We start from the raw sequence: 14,993 nt of genomic DNA, 5'->3' as shown, positions 1-14,993 counted from the left end.
CTTTTTCGGTCACCCTATCTCAGAGCAAAAATGTAATAAAAAGCAATCAAAAAAGTCAATTGTAAGCAACAATGATACCAACGGAAATGACAGGATGTACCGCACAAAACTCAACTATGTCCACGCAAAAATAAAAAAGTTATTGTGCGCAGAAAATGGACACAAAAAATAATTTAAAAAAATTAAATATCTTAAAAAAAATACAAGTGCCACAGCAAAAAAAAACTATACAAGTTTGGTATCGTAGTAATCGTACCGACCCATAGAATAAAAATATCAGGTCATTTTTGTTGCAGTTTGTGCGCTGTAGAAACAGGACGCAACGAAAGATGGTGGAATGTCGTTTTTTTTTTTCATTTCTCTCCACTTAGAATTTTTTAAAAGTTTTTCAGTACATTATATGGTATAATAAATAGCACCATTGAAAGCTACAACTCGTCCCGCAAAAAACAAGCCCTCATACAGCGACGGCGATGGATAAATAAAGTACCGTATATACCGGCGTATAAGGCGACGGGGCGTATAAGACGACCCCCCAACTGTCACCTTATACGCCGGTATTCAGTGGAGAAAAAAAAAAAAATTTTATTACTCACCTCCCACGGCGTTCTGTCGCGCTCCGGCAGGATGTCGCTCGCTCCGGCAGGCTGTCGCTCGCTCCTCGTCCCCGCCGCAGCATAGCTTTCTGAATGTGGGGCTTGAAATCCCCGCTTCCAGAAAGCTAATGCACACGCCGGCAGCCATGACATCATTGAATGGCTGTGATTGGCTAAAGCACACGTGGCTTCAGCCAATCACACTATTCAATGACATCATTGAATGGGTGTGATTGCTAACACGTGCGCCTTCAGCCAATCACAGCCATTCAATGATGTCATTGAATAGTGTGATTGGCTGAAGCCACGTGTGCTTTAGCCAATCACAGCCATTCAATGCTGTCATGGCTGCCGGCGTGTGTATTAGCTTTCTGGAAGCGGGGATTTCAAGCCCCGCATTCAGAAAGCTATGCTGCGGCGGGGACGAGGAGCGAGCGACAGCCTGCCGGAGCGAGCGACATCCTGCCGGAGCGCGACAGAACGCCGGGGGAGGTGAGTAATAAAATTTTTTTTTTTTACACTTTTTTTTTTTTTGTATTACCGGCGCATAAGACGACCCCCGACTGCAGAGCAGATTTTTCGGGGTTCAAAAGTCGTCTTATACGCCGGTATATACGGTAGTTAAAATTTTTTAAAAGGGAGGAAGAAAAAACAAAAATGGAAAAAAGCAAAAAAGCTCCGTCACTAAGGGGTTAAGCTGCGTTCACAATGAAGGCTGCTGCCTTAATAAGCATGTTTACTCATTATTACATTTTTACTGTATGTATTAATGTCTAATTTTTTTTCTTGGCAGGTTCAACGTGAGAAAAACTCTCTGGGTAGCCTTAAACGCGCTAGTGTCGATGTGGATTTACTGGCCCCCAGAAGTCCAATGGGAAAAGAAAATATGGTAACCTTTAGTAACACTCTGCCACGAGTCAGCACGCCATCTATGGAGGATACTGCTCGCCGCCACATGACCATACATGTCCCTGCTGAAGGTTCCCGTCCACCACGAGCTCCAGCACCTGAATGGAAGACCAAGACTTTGGAAGGGCGTAGCCTTACACTTGGGGAGGAAGTGGCATTAGCACAGGCTCACCGGCGGGCAGCGTCTGAAACGTCTGGTATTGTTCTTGATGAGCCAGATCCCAACAGAGCACCACCATCACTTTATCCCACAGTGCAAGCTAGGACAGCAGGACCTCGGGTCCTTATACAACCAAGGCCTGCAGCTCCTCCACTCCTTCATATACCTGAAGAAAACCAACCTGGGTCACCTAAGGGCAGCTCTGCCATTAGAGCTAAGTGGATGATGATGGCAGAGAAAGGAGGAGCGCCTCGAGCTGCTGCCAATGCCCCAAGGCTCATGCAGGTGATTGCAATGTCAAAACAACAGCAACAGCAGGGAGCATCATTGGTGTCTAGCACACCGAAACATTCGGAAACCTCTTCATCGTCTACAACAAGTAGCTCGGATTCATCACAATACCGCTCGCCTTCAGAGAGGGATAGTTCAAGTATTGTAACAATTGATGCCCACGCTCCTCACCACCCAGTAGTTCATCTCTCTTCAGGCAATGGCCCGTGGGAATGGAAAGCAGCACCGAAGCCTGGTGAGATCCAAGAAACGGGTACCTATGATATGAGCAAGGATTATCGTGGCTACAGGACACCAAAGGGTGCAGGTATGTCTCCAGGTTCCTCAATCAGTGACCTAGATCCCGACTCAGAACCGCGATGTGGGCCAACCGTCAATGTTGCCGGAGGCGTGCCAACTCCCCTGATAGCTGAGACTGTTGGCATTGCTTCAAGCCGGGAAGCTAGTCTAAGGAGGAAACCCCAAATAGCAGAAAGGGACAGGAGTGAAGAAGCAGAGGAACCTTTTTATAAGAAGCTTCAGAACCAAAGGTTCAAGGATTGAGCAGATCACAAGGGTGTTGGTGGATAAGATGTAAATATATCGGCATGTTTGACACAGAAGTAACAACTAAGAAAACTGCAGCATATCACTGCCCAATAAGCATGAAAATACTCCAGTACAAAAGTCTTGAGAAATCACAGCAAACCTTTTTTCTATTGTCAGTGACTTCATACGATGTGACCCTCCGGCAGTGACGTCTTCAGTTGCCTTTCTTATTTGTACAGAACGTGGAAATGATTGGATTCAACCAGGATTTTTTTAAACTAACAGGATACTAAAACAATGTCTAAACTATTGGGGAAGCACTAACAGAAGCGCTCATTGTTTTCGTACTTTGACAATACTGACTAGCGCCTCGGGAAACACTCCTTTCCTCTGCTAGAAACTGCTCAGGAAGTGAGAACGCAGGGGGAGATTTCATGCTCAGTTTGTGCTTCAAAATGTACTTTCATATGTGAGCAATAGGCATTCTACTCCAAAACCGCAAAGGAACTCGTTTGGATGAAAGTTTTCAGCATAGACAAGGCCTAGACTAATATTGTACAGCAGTGTGACAGTTATCTGTATGGTGTGTGGCCAATGTGAGGAAACTGTGCTATAACAGGTAAGGTGGAATAAGTTTCCAGCGTAATAAAGTTCCATTATTACAGCACTGAATCCATGAATGCTGGATGATCGGACTTTTGCTGTACAAGTTGCCTTATGTGGCTGTGAATACTAACGCAAATTTGTAATTTATCCATGAAAGTATCAGAAATAAGGATGTTAGAAAGATCACATTGCAGCCAGCAGAAGCCTGATCTCCTTATGTATGCCTACTGGGGATGGAGATCGCTACAAGAAAATGATTATGTCAATTAATTATATGGCCACTAGAAATGAGCGAACATACTCGCTAAGGACAATTACTCGATCGAGCATTGCCCTTAGCGAGTACCTGCCCGCTCGGAAGAAAAGATTCGGCTGCTGGCGGCGGGGAGTGGCGGGAGGAACGGAGGGGAGATCTCTCTCTCCCTCTCTCCCCCCCGCTCCCCCCCTGCTCACTTCCGCAACTCACCTGTCACCCGCGCCGGCAGCCGAACCTTTTCTTTCGAGCGGGGAGATACTCGCTAAGGACAATACTCGCTCAAGTAATTGTCCTTAGCGAGTATGCTCGCTCATCTCTAATGGCCACATTTTAAAGGGGTTTGCAAGGTCTTAAAAATTGTTGACCTATTCGCTTCGCACAATGTATGGAGTTATGTGCCTCCGGCTGACCGGCCAGGGTCCCGGGTGGTCCTGTGGGTAGGTCATCAATTTTGAATATCTGGAAAACCCCTTCAAAAGCACTGACCACACAAGACTTCCTCCAAGTTGGAGGAGTACAGACTCCTATTTTAGGGATTTACAGTATCTTTAATTGCCTAATGTACTCTCTCTTGCTGAGTTCCTCTTGCTGCAAGAAGGCAATCAGATTCGACTCACTTGTGCCCGGAGTTGTTAGGAGTATATAGTCGGCTCTGTAACCTGACGATGCACCGGTCATGGCCAGAGAACTTCATTTCGCTGCAGGTCACTACAGCAATTCTGCTGGCAGGAGTTTCTAAACTTCTGGATGTCTACTTTAACTCTTGGTTTAATTCTACTAAATTTGTAGTTGACACTTAGCATTAAAAGCCATACAGACCACTTCAATATAGCACAATTTTCTACATGTGGACTCATTCAATGTAACAGGGATTTTTGTTATCTTAAAAGGTATCCCTCCCCAAAAGCTACAGTTTTCCTACTGTCTGTATATCTTTGGTGTTACATGTGCTGGGGGTTTTCTTGGGTGTCACTATGATCCGTTCGTGAAGGATGTTGTCAGAGTCCGGACCCCACTACTCCCGGCACCGAGCAGATGATACCTGGAACACTGCATGTATGATTAAAGGGGAACTCCAGCCAAGATCTCTCACAAGCTGATGCCAAGGTTTCAGGGTCCCTCGAGTGGTGATTGGCTCTGGCCACGCTATGCAAGTGTTTACATTCATCTACTATTGGATTTGGTGTAAAGTACAAAAATGCAGCTCAAAGCTGAGAACATTCCAGACTTTTGCTGTCAGCATGTTCTTGCACCCCTCTCTGAGAGCACCGTCAGGTAGTGCCTATTACACTGATATGTCTGCTCTGTGGATCTGGGCAGGAGTTTGGGAGAAATATCATTAGCAGCACATGCATAGAGGACGACAGGAAATAGTCCTGGATATTTATTAGATGTAGGCTGGCTACACCAACCTCACCCTCCAGCCAATGATTGATGGTCCATAGAGAGCTGCCAATCATTGGCTGGAGGTCAGCATGGGTGTGGCTGCAGCTCATGAATATTCTGTGTCTGGCTGCTTCTAATTAAATGCAAGTTTCTCCCAAACTCCTGCACAGACATATCAGCGTAATCATTATGACGGGCACTACCTGATGGCACTACCCTCTCAGAGAGGGCTGCAGGAACATGGTGAGTGTCTCTTTAATGCTGAATCCCAGCCTCAAGCTGTTGAACTTCATGGGCATCTCTTCTATAAAGGCAATGGCAGACATGTATAAAAACTGTCTTTCTCCCTTTCTTTTGTCATCATTTCTGATGTGTTCTTCGCCTTCGTTGCACGTAGTGGGGGTAATTGACGCCCAATGTTTCAGCGCGGACATTTCTGCATCACAATGTTATCCCTATGTGAATTTCGCACCCGTTAAATCTGCGCGTCCTAACTTCATAGTCACATGATTGAATTCAGCAATGGAAAAGCAGAATTAAGGACGTCTTGTGGGATTGTTGATACGGATTTCTAACATACAGGAGATGGGATACTACAATGAAAATAACAATAAAAAATACACACTTATTAACAAAATCTGTATCGGCGCTGTGTCCTGCGCCCTATTCTGTCTCACCCTAAGGGCCGTCTCAGACAAGTATATGGAAACATGTTCGTAAGACGGATCCGTAGTATAGATTTGTTCCAAATAGCAACTGTACGGCCGGCTGCACGTGACCGGGCTGGATTCCACATGCGGGAGCCCTTAGCGGAATCTGACCCTGTGCCCAGCCGGCATCTGCGCGTACCTGCTTTCTTCTTTCGCCGGCTGTACTGCGGGTGGTCTGCATGGCGTTTTGTTAACGCCGGTGTGATGGAAGCCGCCCCGCAGGATCCGTAGACAAAAATGGAGCGCGCTGCGATTCCTTCCCACATGTAGCAATCCGCACGCCGGATCACATCTGCATGCTTTATATTGCCCTGCGGATGCTAATGCATCCCCATGGGGCGCGGATCTCCGGCGCAGGAGACACGCGGATTTTATAATTAAATTCCGCACGTGGACATTGGGCCTAAACAGATGGGAGCATGTGCTACACTGGCTGCTACGGAGCGTATGAGCGCAGGAACGGGAGGGTTGACTATTCTAGCTCCACATTAGGGCACGTGAGTTTTTTTTAAGAAAAAAGCGGAAAGATTGGTCTTGCCCTTTCTTTTCTCACATGTAAGATTAATAAACGAGTATCCCAATAGTCAATAGTTAAGGCGAAACCATTGAAATCAATGGTTTTGATTTGTCCTGTATGGTCGCCGTGCCGCAAAACGGGACAAAATCACGGCCATGTTTTGAACCCCTTAATGACGCGGCCCTTTTTTTTCCATTTTCGTTTCCCCCCCACCCTTTACAAAAATCATAACTCCTTTATTTATGCATCGACGTCGCTGCATAAAGGCTTGTTTTTTGCGGGACGAGTTGTAGTATTTACTGTTGCCATTTAATGTACCATATAATTTACTGAAAAACTTTTAAAAAATTCTAAGTGGAGTAAAATGAAAAAAAAAACAACACATTCCATCATCTTTCAGTGCGTCTTCTTTCTACGGCGCACAAACTGCACAAATGACATGATAGCTTTATTTTGTGGGTCGGTACGATTGCTACGATACCAAACTTGTATAGTTTTTTTTTTACTATACTACTCTTTTTTTTTCAGACATTTAATTTTTTTCAATTATTTTCTGCCGCCATCTTCTGCGCAATAACTTTATTTTTCCATCGATGTAGTTCAGAGAGGGCTCATTTTTTGCAGGATGTCCTGTATTTTCCGTTAGTACTAATTCGGAATACATAAAACTTTTTGATTGCTTTTTATTCCGTTTTTTCTGGGAGACAGGGTGACTGAAAAAGTGCATTTTTTTTCGCACAACGTTCACTGTTTTGGGTAAATAATGTTCTAATTTGATAGGTCGGAGTTTTACGGATGCGGTGATACCAAATATGTATTTTTATATTAATATTTAGATTTTTTAATTACAGATATGGCAAAAGTGGGGCAATTTAAACTTTTATTCCTTTTTTTTTTACAATTAAAAAAACTTTATTGATCATTTTTTTAACTTTACTTTTAAGCCCCCCTGAGGGACTACAACATGCAATGCTTTGATCGCTCCTGCAGTATGACGTAATACTATAGCATTGCGTCATACTGCATTCTGACAGGCAGTCTATCAAGCCACCCCACGGGGATGGCTTGATAGGCAATCTCTCAGGCAGCCCTGGGGCCTTTCAGAAGGCCCCCGGCAGCCATGACACCTGCACAGTTCCCCCGATCTCACCGTGGGGGGGGGGGGGTAGTACAGGACCTGTTCGGGGGATTTAAATGCCGCTGTCAGAATTGACAGCGGCATTTAGGAGGGGCCGCTGATAAGTCTTTGGCTTTGTGTTCTTTTTTTGTTTCTATGGTAACGAATGTTATATCACATGAAAGCCTTATGTGTCTAATATACATCTTTGTAGCTTATGGCAACAGTGATCTCGGCACACGGGAAAACAAAATGGCGGAGTCTAAGGCGATATTCACAGCCAATGAGAGCAGAGGAGTGATAAAGTCCATGAAGGATATTCCTGGTGATATGTGGCAGGCATTGGGGGTCAATGCCTAGATTACGCTAGAACCAACGACAGAGGAAGAAGTCTCCAGGCTCCTTTCCGCTGCCCGCCCCACCACCTGCGCTAGCGACCCTCTCCCCTCTCACCTCCTCTGCTCCCTTTCCCCAGCTCTCATTACTCACCTTACCACAATCTGCAACCTCTCCCTAACCTCTGGCACTTTTCCCTCCTCATTCAAACACTCCATTATATCCCCTCTGCTTAAAAAACCAACCCTTGACCCGACTGATGCTGCCAACTGCCGACCAGTCTCAAACCTGCCCTTCATCTCCAAATTACTGGAACGCCTGGTCTACTCCCGCCTTACTCGCTTTCTCTCTGACCACTCGCTCCTTGACCCCCTCCAGTCTGGTTTCCGCTCTCTACACTCGACCGAAACTGCCCTTACAAAAGTAACAAATGACCTGACGACTGCAAAGTCGAGAGGGGATTACTTTCTACTAATCCTCCTTGACCTGTCTGCTGCATTTGACACTGTTGACCATAATCTCCTTCTCACTATGCTCCACTCTATTGGTCTAAAGGATACTGCTCTCTCCTGGTTCTCCTCCTACCTCTCTGACCGCTCTTTCAGTGTTTCCTTTGCTGGTTCTATCTCTGCTCCACTTCCTCTCGCTGTCAGGGTACCCCAGGGCTCGGTCCTTGGTCCCCTTCTTTTCTCTATCTATACTGCCCCAGTTGGACAAACCATCCACAGATTTGGCCTCCAATACCATCTCTACGCTGACGACACCCAACTATACACCTCCTCTCGTGAGATCTCTGGACCATTCCTCCAAAATATCACCAACTGTCTGTCCGCTGTCTCTAACATTATGTCCTCCCTTTTTCTCAAACTAAACCTCTCTAAAACTGACCTCCTTGTCTTTCCACCTTCTAACCGACCTCCCCTCAACATCTCCATTCCAGTGTCTGGCACCATCATAACCCCCAGACAGCATGCCCGATGCCTTGGGGTCACACTGGACTCTGACCTCTCCTTTGCCCCCCATATCCAATCTCTGGTCCAAACATGCCACATGCACCTCAGAAATATTGCTAAAATACGTCCGTTCCTAACCACGGACACGTTAAAGACGCTCGTGGTTGCGCTCATCCACTCCCGGCTTAACTACTGCAACTCGGTACTCATTGGCCTCCCCCGCACTAGACTCGCTCCACTCCAATCCATACTAAATGCAGCAGCTAGACTCATTTTTCTATCCAGTCGTTATTCAGACGCCTCTGCACTATGCCAGTCGCTGCATTGGCTGCCCATCCACTGCAGAACTAAATTTAAACTGCTATACCTCACTCACAAAGCTCTGCATGGCACCGCACAAGCATACATCGCCTCCCTCCTGTCAGTACACCACCCAGCCCGCTCACTCCGATCGGCTAACACACTCAGACTAAACACCCCTGTAATACGAACCTCTCATGCTCGCCTACAGGACTTCACTAGAGCAGCACCCATCCTCTGGAACGCTCTACCCCAAGGCATCCGGACAATTCCCGATGCACGAAATTTCAGACGTGCCTTAAAAACGCACCTCTTCAGGGAAGCATACCAAATCTCCTGACCTCGTCCCTCGCCCCTCCCTATGGTGCCCCACCCTGTCTGCCTTCTGATAAATGATCTGTACATAAAATTTCCTATTGCCTGTGTTCCCCACCCCCTGCACCTCCTGTACCACCCTCAACCCATTTGTGTCTAACCCAATGTATCTCACATTGTAATTGTTGCAATTGTTGTATTGTTTTGCATTTATCCATGCCTGAAAGCGCTGCGGAATAAGTTGGCGCTATACAAATAAAGATTATTATTATTATAATGCACTTCATATTCTACAGTTAAGAACGAGCCACTTCAGACCCAATGTTGAGGAACGTCCTGGACGACCGAGAGAGGTTGTTGTTTCGGAGATCGTCGATGCTGCGCACAACCTCATACTGGAGAATCGGCCAACTGCAGGAATAGCCGCCATCATGGGGATTTCTCGTAAACGTGTTTGTGTCATTATCCATGAAGAAGCGATCTGCAGAGTGGGTCACCAAATGTTAGACAACAGATCAGAAAAGCATCGAGTGAAAACTTCCCGGTCCATTTGTCAGCGTTTCCGGACTGATAAGAACTTCCTGGACCGACTGGTCACTATGGATGAGACCTGGATTTATTTGTATGACCCTGAAACCAAGGAGAAGTCAGAGAGTGGAGGCACAGTGGTCCTCAGCCACTAAGGTGATGGCGTCTGTGTTCTGGGATAAGGAGGGCGTGCTGCTAGTGGACGACTTTCACAATGGTTCCACCATCCATGCAAGGTATAACATTGAACTTTTGGACCAATTGAAGGCAGCTCTGAAGGCCAAAAGGTGCAGCAAGCTGTCCAAAGGAATCTTGTTCCTGCAAGAGAACGCCTCCGCTCACACTGCACAAGGGACCACGGCAAAACTGGTGGAGCTAGGCTTCCAGCTGGTTGACCCACCTTATTCACCAGATCTAGCTCCTTCCGACTATCATCTGTTTCCAAACCTGAAGAAACACCTCAAGGGGACCACATGTCACCCCATTTATGATGCCATGGCTACTACGGATGACTGGTTGGAGGCACAACCGAAATCCTTCTTTTTGCAAGGCTTACAGAACTTGGAATACCGATGTAAGGAGTGTGTTGACATCAGGGGAGAGGATGTGGAAGAAATGTAAAGTTTCATCTTCCTATCTCGTTTCTTTCTAGGTAAAGCCAAAGGCTTATCAGCATCCCCTCGTAAAGGGTCAATAGCCGCGATCGGCCGATCGCAGCTATTGGCCGCAGGTGTCAGGTGTAGTAAACAGCTGACGCCCGCGCTGTATGCAAAGAGGTCACCCTGCGACTTCTCTGCATAAATACCCCGACGCTCCAGGACGTAAATGTATGTCCTGAAGCATGAAGGGGCTAAGCCCTCAAGTCTCATGGGCAACAAAGAGAGATCAAAAACACATTTTCTCCCGGTTCCTCCATGTTGTCTGTATTACCGGCCTATGAACAGCGGTAAAGTATCCGCAGAAGCCTGCGACAAGTGTGCAGCAGAGACTTTGTGGATCGTTTGCTCGCAGCAGTTTCGCTAAACTAATGATTATCAATAAAGCAGTTTTCACTGTTCGTTTCTTCACATGATTGGAAAGGGCATGGATTTTCAGCAGTGTAAAATCTACATCAAAACGGTGACAAAAATACATCCAAACCAAAATTGGTGCAGATTTATATGCGGTTTTATGCAGATCCACAGCGGATTTCCCCCTTTCGGCTACAGATCTGCATCAAGAACCAATAAATAATGCAGATTGTGCAGCAGGTTTTGTTGTGGATTTTCTCCTACCGAAAATCCACCCCATTTCTGCACTGTGTGAACCCGAAGATGGTCATTACTACGATTATTGCACTAAGAACCGTTTTCTTTATATATTTCATGCAGGTGTATTACAATACAGTCATATATATAGCATGGGCATAGTATAGCGTTATGTACTACAGGTCTCTACGTGGATGGAGGTTATTACTATGTTAAAAGGGTTTTGCAGGGAAAATACTATTGATGACGCATCCTCAGGCCGCCGAGCGATCAGCTGATCGTGTGCTGAATATTTTGGTTGCACGGAGGTGATTCAGCAGGAAATACTGACTGGAAATGCATTGCTCATGTGTATAGTGGCCAATACTGGTGGTAGCTTGGACCTTGCAGAACAACGTTTGCAGCCTGCAATTGTATGCTTCCTTCAAATCAAGTACACATAATGTTGTAAATATGCAGAGTAGCACTTTTGTGTATACTGCCATCTAGTGTTGACTTTCCAGCACCTAGCGGGTTGGCCAGTAATCCAGTAATCATTTTTGTTTTTCTTTTTTTAATTACTGTAAATGCTAAAACTGTTTAGGCGGGACAGTCCTGCTTTGAGACCCCGTGTCCCGCTTTCCGCCGGGGCCCCCCAGCAGGACAGTCATTTGTCCCGCTTTCGGGACGCCAGGTCACCATTCTAGTGATTATCAGCTAGGGGAACTGCAGCTCCCCAGCTAGTAATCACTCTGCAGCGCCGCGGTCCGGATGCACACACTGATGGCTCAACTCTCTTCTTTGGTTCCACAAAGTGAGAGGAGAAGGGAGGAGGTGCTGCTGTGGGCGCAGAAACTTCTGCCCGCTGGCAACAGTGCTGAGGAGTGTCGGCGCCGTAAAGACCAGGAAGAGGTAAGTATAGGGTGCTTATGGGAAGAGCTAATACTATGGGGCTTCTGTGGGGGTTCACTACTATTGCTGGAGCTTCTGTGGGGTCACTATTATTGCTGGGGCTTCTGTGGGGAGGGTCACTACTATTGCTGGGGCTACTGTGGGCATCACTATTATTGCTGGGGCTACTGTGAGGGTCAATATTATTGCTGGGGCTACTAAGGGGGTCATTACTATTGCTTGGGATACTGTGGGGGCTACTAGTATTGCTAGGGATACTGTGGTGCGTCAGTATTATTGCTAGGGATAATGTGGGGTGTCACTATTATTGCTGGGGCTTCTGTGGTGGTCACTATTATGGCTGGGTCTTCTGTGGGGGTGTCACTATTATTCCTGGGGATACTGTGGGTTGTCACTATTATTGCTGGGGCTACTGTGGGGTGTCACTATTATTGCTGGGGCTACTGTGGGGGGGGGTTACTTATTGCTGGGGATACTGTGGTGGGGTCACTATTATTGCTGGGGATACTGTGGGTTGTCACTATTATTGCTGGGGCTACTGTGGGGTGTCACTATTATTGCTGGGGCTACTGTGGGGGGGTTACTTATTGCTGGGGATACTGTGGTGGGGTCACTATTATTGCTGGGGATACTGTGGGGGGGGCACTATTATTGCTGGGGATACTGTGGGGGGGGGGCACTATTATTGCTGGTCAGGTGAGGCCACTGCAAGCTGCTGGGAACCGGAAGCCAGGGAGCGCTGACAGCGGGAAGCCTACGGAGGAGGTGAGGGGAGCACCACATGGTATGAAATCAGCTGCGGATATACAGCTAATTTCCAGCCTGCACCAATGATACGTATTTTGACAATTTTTGGGATGCAGAAATGCTGCGGAATTGCCCCCTTGTCTTTTTTTGAAGCTGCCCTGTACTTTTTATAACGACAAACGTAAAATCATAAGTTGTGATAAGCCCGGACCACACCACTATGTCTTGCTTTGACCCTGGGAAAATCTGGTCGCCTTATAGAAGTTACCAAGGAGCTCTGTGGTCACAAATTAGCAATGGGCTAAATGCCCATTTACACGCAAGGATTATCGCTCAAAATTCGCTCAAATGATGTCTTTTGAGTGAATCATTGTGTGTAAATGCTACCATCACTTGCTTTTCATCCGAACAATGATTTTCAGTTGAGTTTAAAATTCATTGTTTGGCCGAAGACCTGATAGGGGCAACATGCTGTGATTCTCCACGGGAGCACTGATAACATTTTATTCAGCTGCAGTCCTGCGGCATAACAAAGGGGCTGTATGCAGATAACAGATCACCTGCTATTCTCTGCATACAGCTCGGCGAGGCTCATTTACATGCAAGGGAAGCTAATGAGCTACAATGGGCATTATTTCCTATTAGCAGCTTGTGCAAAATGATTGCTCAAACTGTCAATCATCCTATATTTTGAACTAATTTTGAGCGATCATCTTTGCGTTTAAATGAGGCTTAAAGGCCCATTTAAACACAAAGATAATTGTTCAAAAGATAGGTTCTGAGCGATTGTTTTGCATAAACTGCGAATGGACACTAATGTCCATTAACAGCTTATCATCTTCATTTGCATGTAAACAAGCATCCAGGACCTGTATGCAGAGAACAGCAGGTGGTCTGTTCTCTGCATGCAGCTTGTTTGTTCTGCCGCAGGGCTGCAAGCTGAACACAATGTAATCAGCAGCTCCGGTGGAGAATACAGAACCATGGACAGCAATTTCAGCACGCAGTCTGTGTTATCTTCTCAAGGCAACCAAAGTGACATCAGCGGGCGGAAGTAATGTCAGTGGGAGCTGGGGAGCAGAGAGCGGGAGCAAGAGAACGTCGGAGTGGCACCAGAGCCGCAAGAAGACCCGGAGGGCCACTGCAAGGATACGTTCAGCGACTGAAGAGGAGTGAAGAGGAATGGGAGAAGCAGCGAGTGGAGTAGCAGGAGTCCGGAGGAGGTGTGTGAGTGGCTGTGCACGGGCGGTGGTGTGTAAGTGGCTGTGCACGGGCGGTGGTGTGTAAGTGGCTGTGCACGGGCGGTGGTGTGTAAGTGGCTGTGCATGGGCGGTGATGTGTAAGTGGCTGTGCACGGGCGGAGGTGTGTGAGCGGCTGCGCACAGGCGGAGGCCTGTTTGGAGTGTGATCTAGTCAATCTTCACTACTTCCACAGGTAAATTGTAGATCCCTATTAGGATGAGCTCCAAGCCTGACAATGTCATCCAGTGTGCTACTTGTGCAATGTATGCGGTCCTTGATCAGCCGATCGAGGGTTCATACTGTTGCACAAGATGCGTACTCATCGCACATTTAGAAGCCCAAATCCTGGATCTAAATGGGCAACTGGCAACACTGAAATCCACTGACAATATGGAAAGGAGTTTGCTGCTCACTGAGCAGGCACTCGCTAGGGTAGTGGCAGGGGAGGATGGTAGTACGGAAGAGCAGGGGGAGCAGGCAGCTAGCTGGGTGACAGATAGATGAGGGGTAGGGGGTAGATGGAAGAGAATCAAGGAGGCTAGTCCTGAACTGGCACAACCCAACAAATTTGCAAAGTTGGTAGATGAGGGGATGCCATTACACAGATAGCACCGCTGCAGCACGACATGCCCTCTGAACACTAGGGGGATAACTGCTCCAGTGAGATGGGGATGGAGAGCGCAGGGCAGACTAGACAGGTCCTAGTGGTGGGGGGACTCAATTATAAGGAGACAGATAGGGCAATCTGCCATAAAGACCGGGATCGTCGAACGGTGTGTTGTCTTCCTGGCGCTCAAGTTCGACACATCGCGGATCAAATTGACAGATTACTGGGAGGGGCTGGTGAGGATCCAGCGGTGATGGTGCACATTGGCACCAATGAGAAAATTAGAGGTCAATGGAGGGCCCTCAAAAACGATTTCAGGGACCTAGGATCCAAGTTTAGGGCGAGGACCTCCAGGGTAGTTTTCTCGGAAATACTACCTGCACCAAAAGCCACACTAGAAAGGCAGCGGGAGCTTAGGCAGATAAACAAGTGGCTCCAGAGTTGATGTAAGAAGGAGGGGGTTTGGGTTAGTACAGTTAGCATTGACAACAGCCAATAGTACCATTAATAGCAAAATAAATTTAAAGAACAAAAACAACCGTATAAATTGTATGGCTACAAATGCAAGAAGTCTGATTGGTAACGTGGGTGAGCTTAAAGCAAAAATGACTGATGAAAACTACGATATAGTTGGAATAACGGAACATGGCTTGATGATAAGTGCGATTGGGCGGTGAATTTACAGGTTTACAATCTCTTCAGAAGAGACCGTGGGGAACAGAAAGGGGGAGGGGTATGTCTGTACGTTAAA

General features: G+C 46.9%; 1 protein-coding gene across 3 annotated transcripts in view; it reads left to right on the top strand.

The window, feature by feature from the left end:
* Positions 1-7,385, top strand: part of PLPPR3 (phospholipid phosphatase related 3) — a 40,562-nt gene extending 33,177 nt beyond the window's left edge. For 2 of the 3 annotated variants that reach the window (XM_066604650.1, XM_066604649.1), the window contains exon 9: positions 1,390-5,084. In XM_066604650.1, coding sequence (XP_066460747.1) covers positions 1,390-2,499 — 1,110 coding nt within the window. In that variant the 3' untranslated portion in view covers positions 2,500-5,084. Of the gene's footprint in view, positions 1-1,389; positions 5,085-7,303 lie in introns of those variants that run through there. The other variant, XR_010792892.1, reaches the window with a different exon arrangement.
* The last annotated feature ends 7,608 nt before the right edge of the window (positions 7,386-14,993 follow it).

The sequence above is a fragment of the Eleutherodactylus coqui genome, chromosome 5 (assembly GCF_035609145.1).
Source record: "Eleutherodactylus coqui strain aEleCoq1 chromosome 5, aEleCoq1.hap1, whole genome shotgun sequence".
NCBI classification, from domain to species: domain Eukaryota; kingdom Metazoa; phylum Chordata; class Amphibia; order Anura; family Eleutherodactylidae; genus Eleutherodactylus; species Eleutherodactylus coqui.
This window is presented reverse-complemented; position numbering and strand designations above follow the sequence as displayed.